This window comes from Triturus cristatus, chromosome 6, assembly GCF_964204655.1.
Source record: "Triturus cristatus chromosome 6, aTriCri1.1, whole genome shotgun sequence".
NCBI lineage: Eukaryota > Metazoa > Chordata > Amphibia > Caudata > Salamandridae > Triturus > Triturus cristatus.
The window spans coordinates 19,584,185-19,596,372 of record NC_140589.1 but is presented as its reverse complement, the minus strand read 5'-3'; the positions used below and the strand labels follow the sequence as shown (position 1 = coordinate 19,596,372).

General features: G+C 44.6%; 1 protein-coding gene across 1 annotated transcript in view; it reads left to right on the top strand.

The window, feature by feature from the left end:
- Nucleotides 1–12,188, top strand: part of LOC146813655 (cullin-9-like) — a 570,887-nt gene that overhangs the window by 62,560 nt on the left and 496,139 nt on the right. The window contains exon 2 of the mRNA XM_085610143.1: nt 8,353–8,958. Within this exon, the coding sequence (XP_085466269.1) occupies nt 8,364–8,958 (595 nt within the window). The 5' untranslated portion in view covers nt 8,353–8,363. The remainder of the gene's footprint in view (nt 1–8,352; nt 8,959–12,188) is intronic.

The window sequence follows — 12,188 nt, the reverse complement described above, 5'->3', positions numbered from 1 at the left end:
AAAATGCCTTTAAATCTTGTTAACTTGTCACATTTGCTCACAGAGGTCATGTGCACTACAGTTAGGTCGAGTAGCTTTTTGAAGTTACTAGACCTGCAGGTCTAGTAAGAATTTTTCAATTTTTCGAGCCCTGGTAGGTAAAACATGAGGTAGAAATTTCAGAAGCTGATCTGGTTTAAGTGGATCAGTTGGTGATCCCGATTTTGTTTTATTACAGAGAGTACTCAGTACTGTATAGGATAATGCCGGGAAGGAGGATAATAAGGTGCCAGAGCAACTAGACAGATCCTTGTGACCTTCAGTGTTAGTAGAGGGGGGAAAGGATTTGTGGATGTCCTCAACCTTTTTGACAAAAAAGGTTGCTAAGGCCTCGACCTGAGAGTTCGAAGTGATGGTGTGTGTACTTGCCGAGGAGGGGTTTCTAATATCATTCAGCAAGGAGAAAATAATTTTAGCAGGATTGCTGCTGTTTTGAATGGTTTCTGCGAAGTAGTCGGCTCGCGATTATCATACAGATTTATGATAAGCCTTAATAACTAAACGATATTGTATCTTGAGGACAAGGTCAAAGTGGGAACTCCTTGTGTGTTCTAGAACCTTGCAATTTTTTCTTATCTGGGTTAGAGTCTCATTGAACCAAGGACTAGTCTGTGTTTAACGGCTATACGTGTATTTAGCGGGAATACATTTGACAAAGGTATGCGTGAGCCATTCATGAAGAAGGTTGTTACCTACTTCTATATCAGCAAGCAATTGAGGCATCTGGGTTAGTAGAAGAGCTCGAAAATGATTGGCATCTAACGTATGCCAAGGACGTTTCAGAATAGGTTTGGAGTGGGTGCGGGGAGGCGGGCTTTCACCATTAAGTGTCCTAGAGATAGGAAAATGGTCTGTCCAGGCCATGGGAAGGGGAAATCGAACTTTTAGGGAAGGTATATTGGTGAATACCGGGTCTAAACAGGTGACCAGCAGTGTGTGTCTTACTGGGGATACATTGTAATAGTTGACCGGCTGCGAGATCCGCCCAAAAATTGATGATCTCACTGTCTTGACAGTCCTCCAAGTGGAGGTTTGTTTTTTTTAGATTTTTTTTTTAATAAATTCCTTTTTTAGGTGTTCCTCCAAAGCAGCAGACAATGTACATAAACAATCATACATCTCATCCACCTCAGCCGAGGTGGTATACGTCTTAACAATGATACATGTCACCAATTAGGCCCAAGGTCGTGTCGGTGGAGGATTCTCCGTCTTCAATATTCTTCTTCATGTTTATTAACGATGAACAACAGCATAACTCAACTGTAATTAAACTCCCCCCCCCCTACCCTCCCAACTCCCCTGAACATCCCCCTGTCACTACTAATCCCCCCCCCCCCCCCCCACCCACCCCACCCTTGCCAGGTCTGGATAACTTGAGGTCTAAGCATCTTATCAGTTATGCTGAGTCTCCTTGTGTCATTCCCCTGTGACTTGGGGTCGTCCCCCCTGTGGAAGGCATCGGCACTAAGCTTTCTTGTGTGGATTGTGAAGTCTTTCCCGCTATCTCTTGAATCATCACTCCTCACGCCAAGAGCACTTTGGGTATTATCTTTCCTGGTGCTACGCATATGTCCTTCCTCTGCCAGCGCCCACTCCCTCAAATCTGTCCTCCATTTCGCCACTAGTGGCCCCTGTTGGGTTAACCAATGGATCGCGATACGCCTCTTGGCTATAACTAGGCCCAGAACCAGGAACCGCCTACTTGTCTTGCGTTTAGGATCCCGCGGAATCAAGCCTAAGATACAGGCACGCGGGTCCAGGGCAGTTGTCCATCCCGTTATCCTGGTCAGGTCCTCAAGGACCGCCATCCAGTACGTCTGGATCATTGGACACATCCACACCATGTGCGGAAAATCTGATTGAGCGCTACGACATCTAGGGCAGTGTGGGTCCCTGGAACTATCGATGGCCTGAAGCCGTCTGGGTGAGAGGTAGGTCATATGTATTATATTATACTGGATTTGTTTGAAGCGGTTACAGACCGACACCTTCCACACACTTTCGTGTATCTTTTCCCATTCTCGTGGTGTGATCTCCTGCGGACACACCCTCTGCCATTCTATTTTTAGGGGGCCAGTCTTCTTATCTTCTCTCAGCGCCCAGTAGAGGTGAGTAACAAACTTCCGTCCCCCAGCCATGTTGATCATAGTGACCAGGGTTTGGGCATGCCCTGGGGCTTCTGGAAACGAGGACCACAAGTGCCGTGCTGTTGCAGCTATTTCAGCATACTGCAGGAACTGCCCCGATCCCAACTCAAAGTTGGTCACCGCCTCCTGATAAGTGATGAATTCATTGTCCGGGTATAGGTCAGACAGCATCAGGCAGCCCCCATCTTTCCATTTATCCGTGGACATAATCTGGTCTATTTGAGCAGAGGGCTCCAAGTGGAGTTTAAGGCCCCCCACGATATTGAAATTAGCGGATTTAGTTGCCAAAATGGCGACTAAATTGATAAGTGCTTCCCTAAAACTTTTTTACTTGCCGGGGAAGGGGGGCGGTAGATGAGCAGTCCTGATGAAGTAAAAGTCTGACAATATAACTTGGAAAATCGTAGCTTGCACGTTTGTTTTTAAATGTCTACATTTTAAGTTCGTGTCCCCAGGAGCCTTTGTGTGCTCCAGATGTGATGTGCATGAAGGAGGAGTCATCGAGCAGCTGAAGCAAGCAGTGTGTTAACTTTTATGACGATTGGCTTGTCTGACATTTGTAATTTAGTACAATGTGGGATAGTATTATTTCAAGACTGAATTCTTAGACCTCTGCTTTTTGTGTTGTGCTACAATATTGAAAAACAGAAACCTCTCTGCTTTTTAGGTCTCGCCTAGCGACGCAGCTCGAAAGCACTGTCGCTAGCGAGATCTATTGTTACTGACTTGCTTCGGAAGGGAGACAGGAGATGTGCACGTGCAGGACGGACTGGGATTGTGAACGTGCGCGTGAACACGCGCCAGCATCCACTGCGAGGCGTTAGTTAACTTTCAGTGTAGAAGCACGTGTACAGCTGGCGCCTGGCGCTGCGTTAATGAGTGCATATCCTGTTATTCTGGGCAAATCACTCAATCTCTCCGTGCCTGAATGTGTACTGTAACTACGGTGCTCATGTAAAGCGCTCCAATACCTTCAGGTTGAGTTCGCACTATATAAATATGCAACAACAACAAAAAAATGAGCCCCCTGATTTGTTGTCCCCGTCGGCTGGCTTTACACAGCGCGCGCATCGCGCGCTTTCACTTTCCCTCCCCCCGTCGGCTCCACGGAGACAGCTTGTGTTATCAAGTACTGCACAGTATGCACTGCAGCATTCCTTTAGTCCTATTTACATACAACCCTGGTCTGGGCTGCAAAGCACTTTCTCTTTGGTCAAGTAATCGGACGTCCAGTTTGTTGTGTGTGCAGGTAAATGGCGCGAGGGTAAAAGATGTGCGCGATCACTGCTGGAAACTACTCAACAGGACCTCGCACGTTTATGCCGAATACCCCCCCCCCAATGGATAAAAGTGACTGGAAGTGCTCTCAAATGGTAACAGGCTGTGTTAAATAAGTGTAAGAGGGGAGGAAGGTAAACACTGACCCTAAAGCATTTCCATAACACACATATTTTATTAGAGCACCCACTAACCCCTACTCACCCCGGTATTTAAATGAATCTCCTTACTCGAGCTCGTGTTAAGCTGCCTGCCCTGCCCCACCCCGACTCTCCCTGGTACCTGCCGCTTCTGCCCTCCCTTGGCTCCTCAGACGCTCCTCTGATGCTTCTCGTGTGTCCGCTCCCTTTCATCAAAACCACACCCATTACACAACGAGGCATCGGTGGCACTGACACACACTGCCCCTCCCCCACCGCCGTGGTGCAGGCTGGCAGCTAGTTCGCGTTTCTTGCTCTGAACTGTGCGCTCAAGGCAGCAGTGGGCGTGGCGGACTCTCAGAGGCGGCCTTTGCTCACAGAGTGCTCTGGGCGGAAACAAATCTAGCACCCAGGCTGCTGACAGTACCTAAAGCGAGGAAAGAATTTGGGTAGCGTTAACATTTACGATTGTCTGCTGCTCCCACGGAATACCAAATTCAACAGTGGAAACAATTTAATAAACTTTAATTTACGGAAGTGCTTGGCCAGTCTGAGCAGAAACCAAAATGTTGAGATTGACTTAATTGCGGCTATGGTTCTATATAAATATTTCATCCCCACTTCCCACTTTTTGAGAGTAATTTTGTTAACTTTTTTCAGATGCTAAAATAGACAAACTTCTTTACATATTTTTGTAGGAATATTGAGAACAGCTTATAAATTGTTTCGGCTATCATTCGAGCTCTCATGGAGGGACAGAGATAACGGTGCAAGTGATGCAATATGCTGGTAAAAGACTACTCAATCATGTGTCTCTAAAATATCTTTTTGCACTTTGGTCATATGACCAAATATACACGAACCCATTTAGATAGATACCAATGCATGGGTTGTATTTTGTTACTGTAATTAATTCAGATAAATACTGGCAGCTGACAAGTGTTTCGCAGATACGTCTAGCTCATCGGAGATAATCTCCGTCAATCTCGTTCAGTTGAGCAGTTCACATTCATTATTTTCGGTTACGACCGCATCACTTCAAAAGTCGGTCCACATGGCCTGCTTTAATAAGCGGTTCTCTCAGTGTGGACCAATTGGATAGATATTCACACCGACCTATTGTCTGCTCAATTCTCCTTTCAGGTACCTCCCTTTGAACTTGGGTGTAAATGGAAAGACAGCACTAAAGTAAACAAGCATTTACAATGCAATAGGTCTCGCATTTGGGAAATTTTAAGCTATTGGCATTGTAAATGACAATGCCTTTTATTTAGATGTTTTCAAAACCAACACATACATAAAAGGTTTGTCATTTACAATGCCAGTAGCTCAAAGTCTCGCGGATGCGAGACCCATTGCATTGCAAATTCTGCTTGTTGTGTTTTGCTACAAAGTTGTAAAACATGGCCTATTCACAAACTGCATTTTGCATACATTTACCACTACAGTACTACTACTACTTACGTTCTTTAAACATGCTGTTCGTCAACCAACATTTGGATGTCTATGCCCCTGCCTTACCTGTCTTTTCTGTGTGCAGATCTCAGCAAACGTAGCCATACATTTTAGTAGTAAGAGGGAGTATTTCTATTACATGTGAGTGGTTAAGAGTGGAGTAAGAAGGGTTACAGGTAGGATGAAAGAGTGTTGGGGAGGGACATACGCCCACCCACAAAAGAGTAAGCCAATTGTTAGTCACAAAATGCAATTCTATAGTTACTACAGCTAACAAGCATTGGCATAGCCAATAGGTCTCGCCTTGGGGACCTTATAAGTGTTTAGCCATGCAACACTTGATGTTGTTGCACCAAGGATATTGTGCTGGATAACTAAACATTTATAAGGTCCCAAAAGCGAGACCTATTGGCTATGCCAATGCTTGTTATTATGGCTAGGACCCTCTTGAGTGGGAGTGATCCAGGGCCTCTCCATGCCTCTGAGAGCGCCTTTCGCTGAATTCAGGGCAACATAGCGTCCAAAAGCATTCTTCGTATGGAGTTGTGTACTACAGTCTTCAAAAACTGGGTTACACGCGTGAAGTAATTGCTTTCTGTGAGAATAGGGTAGATTGTTTGCAGGTGAAAGGTCTTTAGTACGCTGTCGCTCGCAGTGATAGGCAGTTTAATCAATGAGCGCTCACTAGAACCACAGGACAATCATAATTCTGTAAGCACCCCTGTGAAAATCTGCCTACGTGAAAAGGACGTTCTTGCTTACCTGCGCATGCTCGTGTGTCTGTCTCTCTCATGTGCACACGAGTATACGATGAGCCTTAATTGAATCCTTCATTTAGACAATCGATTATACTCCAGAAAGGAATAGTACAGTTATTGCATTTACATTGGTGTCCGTGGGTGGAAAATAATTTTGACACTTTAATCTTTCCCATCATGAACGACATCATGTCAGCATACAATGCAACTGTTGTTGAGAAAGAAACGTGTTGATTGCACCATCTACTGGCTGTAGCTTGTATAAGTCACTTGCAGTGTTAGATAATCTGTTTTTAAGGAGCTCGTGTTTGCTATTTCTCAGCTTGAGAAAAAACATAAAATGGCATTTCAGGAGAAAAAAAACGAGTTGAAGAGAAGCAAGATTAGAAAGGAAGACCTAGTCTGTAAAATCTTGAAAGACCTACGTCGATGGCGAGGTCCAACAAGCATTGGCCGCGCGTGAGCTGTCGCGAGATGCGATATGTGGTTGGGGAGGGGGAGAAGCGGGAGTTGTGTGCACACGCAAAAAGAAAATTAAACACGTAGGCTGGCGAGTGGTGTGCGCACGCACCATGACGAGAGAGGAAAGCCATATGGCGCCTCTGCTCGTCATTGTGCGCGTAACCGCACGCTCTATGCCAGCCAAAAGCGTGTGGTAGGACTTTTAAAAGCCCACACACTAAACGTCTCACAGAGCAGTGCATGTGCTGGCTTAGCGAGACCTAAAAAGGACCTAAAACAGTGGTAAATGTACTTCAGTCAGCATAACACATGGCCAATCATTGGTACTGCAACACCCTTCCATAGAACATAATGGAAGCAGGGACTTAAAATAAAACCACTTCGGAGCTAATATTAAATTAAATTACCTTATTTTAAATTTATAAATATATTTAAAATAAAGTAACTTTGATTTAAAATAATAATACTATACACAACTTGTAATGCTTTACACTGCATGAATACATGCAAGTTTGTTAAAATAATTTTTATTGAATATATCTGCAAAATAATTAAATATTTAATACAATATTAAGTAAAAATGCCATATTCTTTTTTTAAATTATGTTCTACAGTTAAAATAAAATAAATAATTTAAATTAATTTACATGATATTTATCTTAACGATAGTTCTGCTTTTTTTTAATCTTTAAAAACTTTGTAGCTTTTTCCTGTACTTTACCACATGAAAATCTCCGCCTAGATGTAAAGTGTTATAGTTGTAATTTTACACTTGTAAATTATTGATATTTATTCTTTTTGTAACTTAAGGTCAGATGCAACAAAGTTGGTATGCACAAGGCAGTTGGTATTGAAACTAGACAAAGGAGTAATTTTTCTTTTCTTTTAGCCCCAGTTATGAAGTCGATGGCAGCTGACCATTTTTTTGTTATGAGTTCTTGGGTTTCAGAGGCTGCCGCACACAAGCCGATCAGGGTCTTGCGAGGAAACGTGGCGGCCGGGGAGGTTATCAAAGAGCAGAGATGATCACAGTAGATACTTGATGACGAATATTTGACCATACAGAGATTCTATAGCTTAACGTTCACTGGAAACCACTGCTAGTTGAATTTAGTTTTTCAAGCGCATTTTGGAGCAGGGTGAGTTTTAATTACTTTCTGGACCTAAGGAGGTGGGAATGCAACTTTTTTTTTTTAAAACATATTTTATTGTGTCAATTTGACTATCTCAGCGCAGGCCTCTGTACTCCAGAGATGTCTGCCATATTCATCATACATATATCGGCAAGCAAATGACAGATATATATTAAAACATATGGTAAACAAGAAAGAAAAAAAAGGGGGGGGGGTAAAATCACAATATATGACAAATGCATATTTGAAAACACTTAGTGTCCTCTCCCCTCCCTCCCCCAACTCCGTTGTGATCGCACTCCTGCCGCCTAATCTTGCTCTCCCACTCTCGCCAACCATATATCCCACCCTCATGGCCCGTACCCCCACGTACCCCCTCCGTGGCCACTGGACCCTACTAGCAACTACCCCAACACAGGGGTCCTCCTCCACCGGCGGCTCTAACCATATTCCTCTATAGTCCGCCCACCTTTTCCAGATCTTGTAATATTTGCGTGGGCACCCCTTGGCCTCAAAGACGGGCTGCTCCAGTCCCATACAAAAATCTAATCCATTCTTCCACACTGTCATGGACTGGGCTCGTGCAGCCGGGAATGCAACTTTTGACATTACTTTATTCTGGTGTTCAAAGGGTTGGTGAGTTGTGTTATTTTGTCTCACAGCAAAGTCTTTCCTGGGAAGGCCTCTTTTTAGATTAATAAGTTACACAGGTTGATGTGGGTCAGTAAATCATCATTTAGCTCTTAGGGCCGCTGTCTTTTAGAGCAGCTTTGTGTAGAGTGAATAGGAAGCCTATTTTTCCAGCTGACACATGCACAAGTTACACAGGCCATCCAACACCATAGCTCTCTCAGCATAGAGAATCGTGAAAACTACAGCTGCAGATGTAGCATTGAAATTATTTCTGCTTCTCCCTAACCTTCCCTCATCTTTCTTGCAGACACATTCACCATGGTTGGTGAGAAAGGAAATGGCAACCTGCTAGTACAACTTGGGCCGCGACTGCAGGCCTACCCGGAAGAGCTGGTGCGTCAACGCCGTGCTCACGATGGCCATACAGAATACCTGATCCGCTGGAGCATCATCAGCCTGGACGACAATGCAGGAGCAAACACAACAGCCTCTTCATCTGAGAGCAAAGCTGAGAACATCCTGATGTGGATGTCGACTGAGGAGGTTTACGCCAACTGCCCGACGCTGCTGGGGAAGCGCAAGCACGAGGGGCAGCGGGTAAAGGAGGAGAAGGCACCCAGCACATTCCCTTCTGATGGCACGCTGGACCAGGTCTCACTGCAAGAGATGAAGGCAGATGTACGTTCGCTGGTGCAGCGTGCCTCCAAACAGATGTCCAGGACAAGCGGTCCAGAGTCGTCCATCTTGAACACTATCCATGTGCTGAGTGCATATGCCAGCATTGGCTCCCTAACTGGTGTCTTCAAGGAGACGGGTGCCCTGGACCTGCTGATGAAGATGCTGTGCAATGAGGAGAAACAGATCCGCAGGAGCGCAGGGAAGATGCTTCGGGCGTTGGCTTCCCACGATGCAGGTGAGATAACCGTTAGGACTATATGTGCATCACTGTGCCTATCTTCTTTGTCTGTCCTGAAAGCTATTTTTAATTTATGTGCTATTTCGACCACATGAGTGCTTTTTTGCAGACTTATTTGGGAAAGGAGGACCCCCTTTTTTATCTGCACCCTAAAATGCATCCTTAGCCTTTTCTATCCTACGCATGGAACTGGGAGTTAGCGGTCTGAAATGTTCTCTCATGTACACCATCAGACCTCTGGCTGCAGCTACTGGAAAGCAATCTCAGATTTAAATCTATTTTGCTCATGGAATTTAGGTTTAGTTAACTGGAATTGCCTCTCCTGTACACCATCTGCCCACAACCACCTTTGCAATGGCAGTTAATGGGCGTCGTCTTCTGTAGCTGTGTATTTTGTGGCTACTCTCTCAGAAGAGGCAGTGTCCCAATGTTCTATGCTGTTATTTCCATTTTCTCTGTTTCTACAGATTTTTCAACTTTTCAGTCTTATGTAAATGGTGTTTGGTATGTGTTGCTCCGCTATGCTTATTGTGTCTGTATTTGCACATCCTGGTGATTTGTGTCAGCAGGTAATCTTCTCACACTCTAACCCACAGACGTTCTCTTGTAAGCTCTGCAAGACAATTAATTCAGCTTTTTTTGTGGTTGGAACTGGCATGTAACTGCTGTGGGTTTTGGATCCCTCCCTCCCAAGAAACATCGGACTGAAGAACTTGACCTCTGCCATTGTGTGGCTGCCTTTTCTTTACCTTCAGTTTCAAAATCAGGTGTTTGTTAAGCGCGACTACTCACCCGTAAGGGTCTCAAGGCGCTGGGGGTGTGTGGGGGGGAAGGGGGGTTCGCAGGTTCCAGTCCATCAAGGATGGGGTCTGTCGAAGAGCCAGGTTTTGAGGTTGCTTGCGAAGACGGGGAGCGATGTTATCTGTCTGAGGTGGAGCGGAAGGTCGTTCCAGGCTCTGGTCGCGAGGAAGGAGAATGAGCGGCCTCCCGATCTGGTCTTTCTGGTGCGGGGGACCGCTGCGTAGGAGAGCTGGGCTGATCGTAGGGTCCTTTTGGGTGTGTGGAATTTGAGTCTGCTGTTCAGGTATGCTGGTCCGGTGTCGTGGAGGGCCTTGTGAGCGTGGGTTAGCATCTTGAAGGTGACTCTAGCTTCAGTTTCTATACACGATCCTGGTACTAGCTCTAAAATAACCCACATCATGTTTTTTCATTTGTATATTAATGGGGATTTCTAAACGTCAGTCACTCCAGGTGGAGTCTTTAGCTGCTTGTGTCTCCTGGTGGTGTGGGAGGGGATGGACAGAGGAGAAGGTAAGAGAAGGACCAGGACATTTTCTGAAATGAAGGAGATGAGGAATGGAACTGATGTCCGAAGGAATGGAGTTCCTGAGTTTGTGACTGAGCACAGCTACCCCCTTGGGCGAGTAGAACAGTGGGAACTACAAACGGGCGCTGGGAGTTTGAACGAGAGGGGTGATATTTGTTATATTTGTGGTACAGAAATGTCGGTACTCTGCCAGCCTGCATCTTGTGCATATTGCTTTGAATAGAATCATTTTATCAACTGGAAGCTAATGCAAGTATTTCCAATGATAGGAAATATAGTCAAATTTTCTTAGATAAAAAAAATACTTCTAATCCAATAGTTTTGGAGCTTTTGAAATCTAGTGATGGCTATTTAGGGATGTGCAGGTAAACTGCGTTACCGTAGTCAAATCTGGAGTTTCCTAAGGCCTTGGCAGTGATGATGAGATGGGGGAAGGAAAGGAATCTTAAGATCCTCCTGGGTAGCCTAATTTGAAGAAAGGATTTGGTGACATTTGGGAATGAATATCAAATATATGATCTAGAAGTGTGCCCAGATTCCTGATCTTGGAAACAGGGTAGGGATATGTTTCAGGTTTTGAGGCCAGGCCGGACTGATGAGCCAAATCAACCTGCCAAAAATGCTAAAACCGACCCGCTTCCTTCATCTCCTTGTGCAATCTTTTCCTTTCCATCAAGCATTAATCCTCTCTTATCCCTCTCTGATATCTTTCTCTCTATCTTTTCCCTCCCTCTCTTTCTTTTTCTTGACGCCTCCCGTGCCTGTTGCAATTAACCCAGGGTAGCTGGGGAAAGTCACAGAGGCACCAGGAGCGTACCCCAGCCCTAAAAAAAGGCCGCCGGGGCCTGCTGCTCACCAGGGGAATGAATGCCTTTTGTAATAAAAGGCCTACCCAACCCTGTTTAAAGGTCATAGGGAGTTGTTCCAACGGTTGAGTCTTTGGAAGACAGTAGGAATTTCAGAGTTTATGGGGTTGAGCTTCAGAATTTCAGAACCCAAGCAGGTTGCAACACAGTTCATAATGGAATGAACATCAGTGGAATGGTTGAAAGGGTCGCCTTAGAGATCAAGAAGCAGCTGTATGTTCACCTGACTTTTCAGTTCAGTTTTGAAAGGCAGGTCCTCTGGAAGAGAGACTATTGACTATTTCCTACTTGTTAAAATTCCTGTAAGCTCCTTACTTCTTGAATTTTTGAAATTCTGTTTACTTGCATGGTAGCAGTATAGAGTGATTTTCTTCCCCATGTCTACTTCCTGTCCACACACAGAAAGCACAGGGGTGCCTGCCCAGTTTAATCCTGACAGGACTACAGCCCTGCTCCCTTTTTTAATTCCTACAATTGTTTGGCAATCTTATTGAGTTTTTAGCCCGTCCTTGCCATTATTAAAGAAAGATACGTTACCCTCTGTGCTCAACTCATATCCTCGTCTACTTTAGATTTAGATCGCCAGTGTAACTGACTGAGATTTTGAGACACTCCAGTTAAAATCTAACCTCTGAATGGGTGATTGATGCAGGGCGAGAGGTTATATGCATTGATTAGATAAAACAAAGATTATTTAATTGACAATAAATTTAACATGGTATAGTATGCCTAATTGAGGTGAGAAAAAGTCAATGACAATCTAAGGCATACCCCAGTGAAAGTCTTTGGATGAAAACCTTCCCAGATGCTCCTTTTCCCACAGTTTCCATGTAGAAGTGGTGAACATTTCTTCCAAAGGTATATTTTCACTATGCTAATAAGGCAGACGATTCCTCTTCTAGGGTAGATAGTAGTTGGATAAAGAAATTGGACCATCTTGGGCTGGCAAACTGTCATAGAGGCTAAAAATGATACAGCTATTCCTTGTTTTAAGCAACCTTTCCAGCCGATCTGTGAGCTCAAGGGACTGTTGT